The 13694-nt window shown below is 22.9% G+C and overlaps 2 protein-coding genes across 2 annotated transcripts; both read right to left on the bottom strand.

Annotated features, from left to right (window-relative positions):
• Positions 1-1209: 1209 nt before the first annotated feature.
• Positions 1210-9986, bottom strand: LOAG_07923 (hypothetical protein). The gene is made up of 15 exons (XM_020447571.1): positions 9780-9986; positions 9523-9600; positions 8494-8540; positions 8233-8371; positions 7851-7995; positions 7269-7329; positions 5828-6028; positions 5437-5593; positions 4970-5120; positions 4444-4523; positions 3861-4109; positions 3393-3556; positions 3188-3313; positions 2699-2809; positions 1210-1484 (listed from the first exon to the last, which is right to left on the bottom strand). The coding sequence occupies exons 1-15, from the start codon at positions 9886-9888 to the stop codon at positions 1425-1427; spliced, it is 1878 nt and encodes a 625-aa protein (XP_020302213.1). The 5' UTR covers positions 9889-9986; the 3' UTR covers positions 1210-1424.
• Positions 9987-11713: 1727 nt separating this feature from the next.
• On the bottom strand, positions 11714-13099 carry LOAG_07922 (hypothetical protein; the record flags this gene model as incomplete). Its single annotated transcript, XM_020447570.1, has 3 exons — positions 11714-12023; positions 12726-12902; positions 13077-13099. 3 exons carry the CDS (start codon positions 13097-13099, stop codon positions 11714-11716), a joined length of 510 nt encoding a protein of 169 aa, XP_020302212.1.
• Between the last annotated feature and the right edge of the window lie 595 nt (positions 13100-13694).

Below are 13694 nucleotides of genomic sequence, written 5' to 3'. Positions count from 1 at the left end.
TTATTATTATTATTATTATTATTATTATTATTATTATTATTATTATTATTATTATTATTATTATTATTATTATTATTATTATTATTATTATTATTATTATTATTATTATTATTATTATTATTATTATTATTATTATTATTATTATTATTATTATTATTATTATTATTATTATTATTATTATTATTGTTGTTATTACAAAATTATTATTATTATTTCTATTAGCATTATTATTATTATTATTGTCATTATTATCATTGTCATCGTTATTATTATTTTCATTATTGTTGTCATTATTATTATTATTTTTATTACTATCATTTTTGTTTTTATTGTCGTGGTGGCAAAATTTCAACAAAAACCAACACCTACAATTTTTTTTCCAACTATTCATCAGGAATTTAAATGTAACAAAAGTGACGGAATTTGAATCAATGTGATAGGTACACGTGTGACTACACGAATATCATCATGAACAATTTATTTGCTTAGCTACTGTAGCACCATAATAATAATCCTAACTATGTAATTGGCTTTATATTAATTTTTAAATTAATGACGAAATTATTTTCATTATTTTTATTAATGTTTTAAAACAAATTCACCAGAATTAGTAGCTCTGTCAGAAAGTCAAAGCATAAAGGTTGAAAGTAAATGTAATAAAAAAAAAAAACCGATCGAAGTTTTTCTTTCCTATTTGTTGCAAGAATTGTCAACTTTTAATTCGTCCATTTGAGAAATCTTCAAAATTGTCCATAAAACTTGACAAATTTCGGTATTCAAAATTTCAAAATTCCACGCAAAATAATTTAATTGAAAACGATTGTCACCAAATTATGCAAATATCCTTAGGTAACTTTTGTGAAAATTCAATCCCTAGCTAACTTTTGTGAAAATTCAAATGACCAAATAAGGTGAGTGTAATAATCATAAATTTTGCGTCCAATCGATACTGCACTCAATGGCTCGTACTTCTCTTTGTTTTCGTTTTCTTTTTTTTTCTTTTTTTTCAAATTCAATTCGAGGAGAGAACCAATTGACGCTGCTTTTTTAAACTGGTCAGTTCAATGAGGAACTGACCAGTTGAAAATTGACCAGTTCAAATTTATTTCATCTAACACTCTTTATGCTTACAATATTTATTTTTTTTTAAATATAAATACAGAAATTGTGAATATATGTAAATTAAAAAAAAAAGAAAAAAACAAATGACAAATGATAAGAATAGTAAAAATTTCCGTATATTTTACATTTAGCAAGAAATTGAAATAATTATTAGACGGATTCATTTTGATATCATTCCTCAACGTATAATTGTTCGGATATCAGTGATATTAATATAATCATACACTGAAAAATGATATTGAAATGTTGGTACCATAATTAAATGATATTATCGATAACAGAATTTAAAATTGATATTGTTGTCAACAAAGTTTCATTGATGCGATCAATACTGCATTATATGCTTCTTTCAATCTTAATGCCTGAAAATACAATTACATATCAGTGTATTTGGAATTAATATTTCTTATCAAATTATCAATTTTCAATTTTAGTTCCTGTAATTATATTAATGAATAAGAAAAAATGCTAATGCGAAATATTTGTGTAATTTTGATATATTCGATAATTTACAATTTTTGAATTTCTTCTATTTTCATTTTTTGGATCAATTTTAAATGAATTACCGTTAACTTAAAGCTCTAAATTCTATCGTAAGGATTTAATTTAATTTAGAAATCATTCGAAAATTCGATTGGAATTAAAAATTTTAAAAATTTTTAGATAATTCACAAAATGATTTGCAATTTTTTGTTGAAATAATTTGCAAAAAAAATATAAAAAAACATCAAATGATCCTATGCTTTACATTTTTATTTTTTGCCAAATAATATTCATGAAGAAAATTAACTATCGAAATAGTGGCAATAGTGTAACGAAAAAATTTTTTAAATGAAATTTTAAATAATTAGAAATTTGTCTTTCATTGCTAAAAGAAATACATATAATTGTTTTTAAAGTTTTCAATTTATCTAACAAATGCGACTGTCATCTTTGGAATCTTTTTAAAATTTATCTGAAAAATGCCGCTGTCATCTTTCGAATGCTCTTTAAATTTATTTGGCAAATTGCAACCGTTATTTTGGAATTTTTTTGTTCCCCCAAATTTACCTGGAAAATGTGACCGTCATCTTTAGGGTTTTTTTTTCAAGTTTATCTAGAAAATACTGCCGTCATCTTCGAGATTTCCATCGATTTTCGCAAAATTATGCGGTAAACGGTAATTAATTAGTGATAAGAGTAATGCGATACTTATAATCAAATACTTAGGATGATTTTTAAATTGTTAAATTTGTTGAAAGGATGATAAAGTAATCAGAATAAATGTGATATTATTTGAACTTACATATCAACCTTTCTTTTTCTCTCTTCTCTAATAATAATAATTATTATTATTATTATTGTTAGCTTTAATTAGCATATTCATATATAAATATATCTACATTTATATAAATACAAATGATATACATCTACGAGATGACGATGGTTGCATTTTCCAGATGAATTTAAAGAAAATTCTAAAGACTACAAATCCTAAGGATTTTCTAGAAGATGAGATACCTATTCATATATATATATTTAACGTAACTCACTTACGTGAAACACGTGAACGGCATAGTTTTGCAATATTTCTTACCTCTTTTTTAAAAAATTCATAATTTGTTTCCACTTCTCGTTGTGCTACTTCTTCACGTAAAATATCCAAATTTTTTTCCACACATTGCCATTTTTTTTCAGCATTTTTTAGCTAAAATGTTTTTTTTTTCAAATTAATTTATGAAAATTTACAAAATGTGATTGATCATTGAAAAAAAAATGGTGCAAAATGATTATTTATCTGATAAATCTTAAATATAATTAAATATAATCATGATCGATTAACTTAATTTTGTAATCGACTAACTTAATTTTGTGGTCGATTAACTCAATTTTATGATCAATTAACTTAATTTTTAGGGTGGTATTTTGTGACTCTATCTGTTATTTTTATATATGAAAAATTACTGTCAAAGAATCATTACCATAATTAATAAAAATAAAAATTAAAATTTTATAAAATATCTGCAAAACTAATTTCACAATGTGAATTTTATATTTTCAAAAATATTCACCAATATTTTCTTACTTTGATATATTCATCATTCTTTTCAAGTTCAAATTTTGTTTGCTCCAATTCATCCATCAATTTTTGATATGAATTATTCGTTTTTGGCAATTCTTCTGCCAAAATTTTACGACGATTTTGTAATTCCTAAAAAAAAAAATAAAATAAAATTGTTTAATAATCACATCATTATCAATGTGCTTCTTAATAAATTCATTAATTATACCCGTTGTTTTTGTTCTTTATGAATTTTTAATTCATCGATATTTTCAAACTCTTCAATTTTTTCATTCATTTCTTTAATTCGTTCACTGATCTGTTTATTATCCATTTGAAGATTTTCTTTTGATTTATCCATTTCATATAATTCTTCTTGTAAACAAACATACACTACAAATATTATTAATTAATTTTACAATAATTATCAAGCCATATCTATCCAATTGTATTTAACATTATTATAAATTTTAAATTTTGCAAATGAATTAATGAAAGGATTACAATTTTAGATTTTGAAAAACGAATGAAAGAAAGAAAGATGATAAAAATTTTCGAAGTTTTTTTTTTCCTATTGATTGAACTTTTTTTGTATGGGATTTTTTTGGTGTTTTTAAATTTTGTGTTTTTCGAATTTTAAAATTTTCCTGGGAGAATTTATAATAATTCAATTAAAAAAAAAAAACATTTTGCTTACATTCTTTCATCGCTGATATCGAAATATTTTCATTCATCTTGAATTCAATAAGATCCTGGTTAGCATTCTGCGAAGTAAGACATAAATTTGTCATATTTATTGAAATTAATTCTAATAAACGAACTACTTCAGCAGATATTTCATCAATTCGTAACTCTTCTTCTGCTCTCAAATTATCGTATGAATTTAAAAATTCATCTAATTGTATTTCTTTCAATTTAAGCTCCCGGTATTTCTCGTTCTTTTCACCTAAACAAAAATAGCGCATTTCAATATTTTCAACATTTGTCTTAAAAAGTTTCCTGATAAATTAAACTTCTTAGCTAACAGGCATAAATTATCATAATAACTGATAATTGCTATATCATGATAATTTGATTTATGCATATGATTGGAATTGTTCAATGTATAATGTCTCAAACTAAAATCATTAAATATGATAGCACAAAATGAATGCGATAGAAATGACAATGATAAATGATAACTTATCATTATTAGTTTTAGACTAAGTTATTTGAATAAATCATTTGTTGATAACTGAATGATTGGAATAGAAGTTATCTTATGATAATTAACAATTTACCAACGACATTTTCCATTTCAATATCAAATTCTCGTAATTCTTGTGTTAATTGCTCAATTTGCTCATTAATTTCATCTAATCTGTAAATTAGAATGACGCAATAATTACTTTACCCAATTTAATTACCGAAATGCATTAAACTATAAATAACTAATTTCTCGTTTTTTTTGTTTTTTTTTTTTGGAAACTTTGAAACATACATTAAGTGTGATTTAATAGTTAGTAAAATTTAATGTTCGAAACAAATATAACCAAATAAAATTGGTATTTTAAGGTATTTTTACATGTTAGCATTAAAATATTCTTTAAGTATTATTGCATTTTAAGTGTCGAAATATTTTTAAGCATTTCTAAGTATTAAAATGAGTATTTTCAAAAAATAGGTATAGGTATTTTTATATTTTAAATATTTAAATATTTTTAGGTATTATTATATTTTTGATATCTATATAGTTTTAGATATTTTCAAATATGAAAATAGATTTTTTTTTTAAAATATATACTTATCTAATAAGTAATACTTAACTGTTTTTGTATAACATTAATTTCATCAGTTGTACGAATAACTGTTTGTAGCAAACGTTCACGTTGTTCATCTGGTGTACCTTCCGCGTTAATTTCATTAACAATTGACAATTTTTTTCCTTCAAGTTCCATTAAACGTTCGTAAAGTAGAGCTATAAATAATTAATAATTAATAATTAATGTGTGTTTATAACATATAGATATATTTGATAAAATACAAAGTTAAAATATAATTTAAAAAAAAATTTAGTTAAAATTTTTTTTTAAAAATTCAATAATTTATTTGATAAATTCGAATATTATTGAGTTTTTTTTCTTTTTTTTTGTTCTTTGATACTTATAAACAAATTTCAGAAATTAATTGTTAAAAAAATAAAAGATTCTTGTTTGATGAAATAATCACATTTCAATATATATATATATATGCACATATATTTGCATATTTATTAATTACTAATTAAAATTTACTAGCTTGGTGTTTAAGAGGAAATTTTGCTAAATGTTCATCAAATTGTTCCTTTGTTTGATTCAATTCATTTAACTCATCCTGTTTCATCTGATATTCCGCCAATAATTCATCATTTTGTTTCTTCAACTCTTCATATTCATCATAAATTGCTGGATTCTATAAATGATGATAAAATAAATTTGAAAATGTTGATAAAATTAGCTTTGAAATGTTGAACAAATGAATTTGAAACAGTAATAAAATAAAGTTTATGGAAAAATTTGAAATCTATTCAAAAATGCTAATTTGAAATTGATTAATTTTAAATAAATTTATAAAAAAGTTAATATTTAAAAATAAAAAAATGAACAAAAAAATTTGTTTAAATTTTATAAATATTTTAAAACCAACCACTGAATGAAATTTAGCATTATTTCGTGTTTTTTGTTCTTCAATTTCATTTTCAATTTTACGTATTTCATCTTCTTTAGCACGTCGTTCTTCAACTAATTCAGTTAAACTCTTTTCTGCATCACAACGTTGTTCATGTAATTTAGCTAATTCATTCTCAATTTCATCCAATTCCGAATTTGTATTAATCAAATCCATTATCTGCAAAAAATTGAAATAAAATTGAAATTAAAAATTTCAAGAAAAAAGAAAAAAAAGAAAGGAATGAGAAAAGGGAAAGGAAAAAAAGGAAAATAAACGAAAAAAAATTATATTGATCTATTCTGCCTTTTTTTTTTTCGTCACCATGTCACTGAAATTGTTTAGAAAAGGCATGTATAATTTACATTAATTTATTTAATAATGACAAAAATAATGATAAGTGTTCAACAATAACAGATGTTTATCAATGATAATAATGTTTAACAATGATGAAAAATAATGGTAGGTGTTTGACAATAACAGATGTTTATCAGTGATAATAATGTTTAATAATGATAAAAAATAATGATAAGTGTTTAGCAATAACAGATGTTCATTAATGATAATAATGCTTAATAATGATAAAAAATGGTAATAAGTGTTAAGCAATAGTAGCTGTTTATCAATGATAATAATGTTTGATAATGATAAAAAAAATGCTGGAAAGTGTATATTAATAACAAAATTGCTTAATAATGATAAAAAATATTGATAAATGTATATATTAATGGTAATATTGTTTAATAATGAATATAAAATAATGATAAATGATTACTAACGAGAATATTGTTTAATAATAATAAGCAGTAAATAATGACAGTTACTAATTAAAATTAACTGCAACATTGCTTAGTAATGATTAAAAAATAGTGATAAAAATTTATCAGTAGTAAAATTGTTTCATAATAATTACAAATAGTGTAAATGTTTATTAATGCGAATAATGTTTAATAATAATTAAAAAATAATGATGAATTTTTATCAAATGATAATATTGCTTAATTGTGAATAAAAATAATAATAAATACCCATAAATGCTGATAAACAATGTGATAATATTGTTTAATAATAATGAGTGATTATTATTAACTGATAAAGGGATGATAAATGTTTAAAAATGATAATATTGTTTAACAATGATAAAAAAAGACAATCGATAATCTACTTTTAAATATTCTTTACATTTCCTTATCAGTCTGCTTTTCGACAGTGTTTTTTCAACGATTCAAATTTAACACAAAAGCGCAGAAAATCGATTGTAAATTTTTTTATTAGCATTAAAAAAAAAGATTTAATTTGTATATAAATATATATAGAAAAAAAGACCGATTTTCAGACTTTTACTATTTATCGATTAATCTTATCAATTTTTCTTTTACAATTGCAATATAGTACTAATAAATAACTATTTACTTCTAACCTTATTGTAATCTAGTAAGCGTCCTTGCAATGTTCGAATTATATTCGCTTCTTCTTCTGCCCTAAAAATGATACCATATCAATCAAAATTATAAATGATACTATATTTTTAGCAGGTACAGTATCCATAATTTACCATATATATACAATCTGTTATATAATGTATCATTTCCGATAGTAGACAATGCTATTCGAAAGTTTGCAGCTTTTTGCTAACAATATTGATTAAAGCTTAAAGATGATTCATTAGCTAACTTAAACTCTTTCATTTTCAATCAAATTTTTTTTTCGCAATTCAATTATTTGAGAAACAATTAATTATTGATTGATTTTCGAAATTTTCGGTTTTTACTTTACATGTATCTGTATAATATTGATTAGTAAATTACTGATTATTTTTAAACTTGGAACTTTTCATCGTACTTAAAGAGATGATAACATACTAATGAAAATTACGGTTAGTACTGTATTTCTAGCAGGTACAGTATCCAGGCAAATACATTACAATATAATTACATTATTAGTACTAAAATTTAATAATTTATTTTCGAACTTCATTTTTTTTAAAATAATAAATACTTACTTTTTTTCATAAATCAATAAATTTTGACGATCACATTCACCCTTGCTTAAATCACTGTGTAATTTTTCAATTTCACTCATCAAATTGTTCATTTGGGTTCGAAGTAATGACATGTAATAACTCTTATCGACAACGAAACGTCCAGCTTATATTTGATGAAACAATGAATTTTTTAAATTCTTAAAATTTATCTTTGAAATATCTGAATTCGAAATTTTAAAAATTACTTCAGATTCGACAAATATTTTTCTACAAAAAACGTAAAATGATCTTTTTCTTATTCCTTTTTTCTTTATTATTTTTTTTTTTGCTAGCATTTTTTTACAAATTTATTCATTTCATCTTTCAAGTGAAAAATTCTAAAAAAAAAAAGAAATTTAACCTCCAACTTTGGTTGGTGCCCGAACACCGGTTAATCCTTGTTGTGTTACGGGTCGCATCGCGGTACCACGTGGTGCTGTTTGAATTGTTAATTTTGCACCTTGTGTCGTACCTATTCGATTTCGAACTTTTTCACTACGCTAAAATACTGCAACATGAAATTCCACGATAAAATGAAATTTAAAAGTTAAAAAAATTCATACTTATGCAAATTCTTTTGAAAAATTTCAATAAAACAAGAAAAAGAAAAAGGATGATTTACCGTAGCTGAATTCAATCTTGTTGTTGGAATAGATCCAATTCGACTCACTGCAATAATTTTCAATTAACATTATTTGATTAACACTATCAATCAATTTATTATCATTAACAATTATTTTTTTTTTATCATTTTTTTTCCTATCATTGTATCATTATATAACATTTTTTTTTGCAGCTTTTTTCTTATCATCGGTAGCCTTATCAAAATCATTTGTACACAAAATTATCACTCGTACAAGTTAAATAAAATTTGCAGTGATTTATTAAACTTGAAGTATTTCAATTTGAAAATTAAGAAATCCGAAATTCATTATAAATTATACCGTATATATCATAACTCTGGTACCCGTTTACTTTTTATTTTGTAATTGATGAATGAAAAAAGAATTTTTTTGATGTTAACTTTTTTGTTATGGGTAATTTATTACCCGTAACAAAAATGGGTAATTTTGCTATGGGTAATTCTCTTTGTCAGTAAATCAAAATATCGACTTCTTTCTTTTTCTTCTTCCTTTTCTTTCCCTCCTCCCGCACCCGCAATTTTCCGATTAGCAAAATTAATGCATATCAGGTTACTAATATTGATTGTCATGTGTGTCATAGATTGTCTTATTGTTGAAAATTTAGAATTTAGGTTTCACTAGGAATTCAGAATTCCGGTTTTTACCAGAAGTAGTATTAAGGATTTGTCGCAATTCGATTGACATAACATTAATGTTCGTTTTTCTTGAAAAATAACTAAAGGAATTATTTAAATATGAAATTATATATATGAAAAAATTGTTGGAAATTTCTGATAACTTAAAAAAAATGCAATATAGTCCTTAAAAATATATTTTTGATCAGTTTTTGTTTTTTTTCTTTTTCAAAAACCTAAAATTTGCATTTTTTTTGCAACTTCTAATTTTCAAACAAGAAATTGTAACGAATTTTCATTTGTAATGAAAGTTTTAAAATTTCAATTTTAATATCTTTTTTTAATTCAAAAACAAAAATAAAAAACAAAAGAAATGGACGAAAAAGTTTCTACTCGTTCGTGTTGTAGTCGTTGATACGGTTGTTGATTCCGGTACCATTGCGGCTCGGCTAATTGGTCGTTCCAGAAAATCTATAAGAAATAATGTGCAATTAATTAATTTCTTCAATATCTGCACATTTAAGCAAAAAACAAAAAAAAGTCATTGCTAAAAGTTTTAACCAGTAAGATTATCAAAAAAAAAAAAAAAGAAAACCGATATGATTTTAACTGATAAAATGATAAGATTAAAATTGATGTGACATACTTACCATTTTGGGGAATATGTATAGCTGATGATGATGGTTTACGAAGCCTAGCTGAAGTAGCACGTGTACCAGCGGATGTTTTTGGACGAGCAGTAGTTGGCCGAGATATCATTTACACAGCAAAAGTTTATTGTATAAGAAATAATTGTAATAGCAATTTTATGAATGTTCGTAAAAATTTGAAATCGATTTTAGTCTGATAGAAAAGAGTGCTTAGCGGTTGCCGTGGAAACTATTATTATTATTACTGCAAATAGCAATTACACAATAATTGAAATATTTTCACTTCTAAAAATTATTTTAAATAATTTGTATAATGTTGCCGTTTTTTTTTAAAATCTATTTAATTGCAAAAATTAAAGAAAAATTTAATTAATTTGATCAATCATTCAAAAAATAAACAAAATTTAATCAATTATTTAAATTAAATAAAACAAATTGTCAAGAAGTATTATTGGCGGCAAACAATTGAATTTGCATTTCAAAAAAAAAAAAAATGAAATTTAACCAATCATTCATATAAAATAAAATAATTTGTCAAATAAGTATTATTTTCGGCAAACAAATTGGATTTCAAAATATTAATTTCCATTTAGTGACAAAGTATATTTATTATTATCATGAAATTTAATCAATTATTCATATAAAATAAAATAATTTGTCAACAAGTATTTAGTGACAAAATATATTTATTATTGTCGTGATTATTATTTAATTAGTATGATTATGATTATCATTATTATTATTATTATCATTATCATTATTGTTTTCATAGATAATGATTTTTGTTGTTGTTCGAAAATGGAATTTCCAAAAAGAATTAAATTTTGAAATTAAAAAAGTTTAGCAAAAATGGTTTGCTAAGTTTCGTATGAGAAGACAAATTTTTTTAGGTAATAAATTTTAAAAGAATTTGCATTTAAGAGAAAATAAAATCGTAAGTCTATTATTAGCATACTGTTTAAAAGTATATGATAATTGAGATAATGATAAATGTTGAAACATATATTTTTAAATTTAAAAAAAAACAAAAAAAATGAAGCATATCTTTTGATTTCATTGATAAATTATAGGAATGAAAAGGCAACGGAATGAAGAAAAAAAGTTTCAAATAATTTTAAACTTCCGAACAATTATAAGTCATTTCTGGTTAATATGTTTGAAATTTGACTATTCTATCGTAATTTCAACATTTTAAAAATTTCGGAAAAAAATATATAAATATTAAACGGATTAATTAATTAAAGATCAGTGAGAAATTTTTCAAGTATAAGCAGAAATGAAACAATGTAATTTTAAGCAATAATTATCAAAGCATAAATAAGGAAATTCTATTTTGTTAAAATAGTAGTAAATGTTAACTTATAGTGAAAACAAACGATACAAATCGAATTTGTAATAGTGATAAAATGGTTAAAATTACTGATAGTTTAAACATATGGTGATAAGAACAAGATAAAATTCAAATTGATGAGCTTGTAATGATAGCGAGGAAATATTGGAAAATTGACCACAAGAAAACAGATACCAATGATAAAGTATGTCATTACAGTAGAATGATGAAAAATGGTTGATAAAATGATAGTAATTGATGAATTTGTAATGATAACAAAAGAGGCTAACAGCTGATAACAACCGTAAGTAATCAAAACTTGAAATGGAGAGATGAAAATAACTGATAAATTATTAATGATAACAATTGAGAAAATGATATTATCAAAACGAAAAATAATATTATCAGGGTAATTATGCATATGATTGATAACATCCATAGTAGACTTTTTCACGGATATTCCTTTTTGATATACTAATAAAAAAAAAAGATGAACTAAACTGATCGAGCATTCATGATATTTTTGTTTTGACATATGCCAAATTGAATTAGATTGAATTATTCTATTATCAATAATTTTTAATTTTCAAATTATATTAAAATTTCAATTAAAATTTTTATTTTTCCTTTTCTTTGGCATCATTAACATCATTGATGAATTATGTTTCCAAATGAGTTTATTTTTCATCAAATTAGCCAATATTTTTTTCGCTTTTTGCTTATCCTCAAAATATTCAACATTTTTTAAAATGATTACTGTATCCAATTGCGCACGAATTTCACTTGAATCACTTATAAAGCTTTCATTGTATTTCCAATTTTCGATATAATTATTAGTACCACATATTGACATGTCAAATTTTGTCGATAAAAATGGTAATTTCCATGATGCAAATACTTGCGTATTTAAACGTCTATAAGTAATTATTTTTTATTTTTCTTTTTAGTGCCATAAATTTAATTTATCAGTTTTAATACAATTATCAAATATAAATTATTACAAATTTTATCTTCCATAAATTAACAATTAAGAAATTACTTATTCCATTATTTACTTATTCATTAATTTACTTAATTATACATTATTATTATCAAATAATAGATTAATTTTTCGTTTTTTAATTGCTATAAATTTCATTTATTAGTCCTAATACAATCAACTATAAACATAATTTCAATCTTTTGTAGTTTTTATGATAATTTTTTCGTCTTAAACAATCATAAATTTCAATTATAATTTTATCTACAATTGTACAATTATAATTATAGTTTTAGTATAACAATTAAATTTACCTATTAATTATTGTTAAATGAAAGGTCAACTTTTCTTTTTTTTACACCATAAATTTAATTTATCATTTTGATATAGTCATCAACTATAATCGTAATTTTTTTAATCGTAATTTTAATCCCTTTGAATTTTTTTGGTGATATAATCTTATCTTAGTTAGAATTTTATCCGTAAAACAAGAAATTAATATTGTGATTTTAGTAATTAAAATTGCTATTAAAAATTGTAAATAATTATAATTTTAATTACAACAATTTAATTTTTGATATATTGATGAGATTTAAAACTATCACTTAAATAATTGTTGCCTGTTCAATAATTTGACCTTTTTTGCCATCCATGAAAAATGAAATCTTGTTCGGACCATTTCGAATTTGTAAGCCAACCATCACGTGCCCATGATTGACCTTTCGGTAGCACACTTATTTTTCGTTTCCATTTTTCATTTGTTTCAAGTTGTGCTCGAACACAAGCCTCATATATGAATAGATCTCCGTAATTTCTAAAATAACATCGTCATTTCACGTTTCACGTTATTTTTACACGTCAGTTTTAACGTGTAACTTAAAACCAAAGCTGTAATTACTTTTGTACGTTAATTTTAGCATATAATTGACGGTAAAAATGTAATTAAAAATTTATTGTAAAAAAATTCATTGGAAATTACAAATCTTACCGTAAATCTTTCAAAAGTACCATAAAAATTATTTCTTATTTATTTGCTAAAAAATTTAGAAATGTTAAAATTGTTTTACTTTGATTGATGCATTTAGTTTAATTATTAAAAAAAAGAATTAAATTTCCACAATTTATTCGAATATATATCAGCAACAGCAAACTGATATATATTGATATATTATTGATATATATTAATGTACAAACTGATATATAACTGATATATATTGATAATACGAATGCGTGGATGTGATAAGGAAAGAAATACGCGTTATCAAGAGTACTTTCGTCTCAGACTTCAATAAGAATTTCATCATAATCAAATAATTTTTACTACAAATTAAAATTTAATGAGCCATTAACAGATCGAATTCCTTTCTTCTCCATGTTTGCAGCAATTAAAAACTTTAACAAATTGGTTAACTACATACTTCGCTACAATTAATTTTTAATTAATTAGCTAATTAATCAATTAAGAACTAATTAAAAATGATTTAGGAAAAGAGCTATATATATATATATATATAAACAACTTAATTTGATATGTTCCATAAGGGTTCGCAGTGTTTCACATTCATTGATGCGATGTGTAATAAAACCGCCTGAAATCAATACTATT

Source organism: Loa loa (assembly GCF_000183805.2).
Source record: "Loa loa unplaced genomic scaffold supercont3.484, whole genome shotgun sequence".
NCBI classification, from domain to species: Eukaryota; Metazoa; Nematoda; class Chromadorea; order Rhabditida; family Onchocercidae; genus Loa; species Loa loa.
This window is presented reverse-complemented; position numbering and strand designations above follow the sequence as displayed.

What these genes read in the sequence shown, in the direction of transcription:
- LOAG_07923 (XM_020447571.1), bottom strand. Translation starts at nt 9,888, where the DNA reads ATGATATCTCGGCCAACTACTGCTCGTCCAAAAACATCCGCTGGTACA. An exon ending in GCTTACTAGATTACAATAAG is followed by an intron (nt 6,029 to 7,268) that starts GTTAGAAGTAAA and finishes AATTTTTTGCAG; the next exon opens with ATAATGGATTTGATTAATAC. An exon ending in ATTAATGTTATACAAAAACA is followed by an intron (nt 4,524 to 4,969) that starts GTTAAGTATTAC and finishes TCTAATTTACAG; the next exon opens with ATTAGATGAAATTAATGAGC.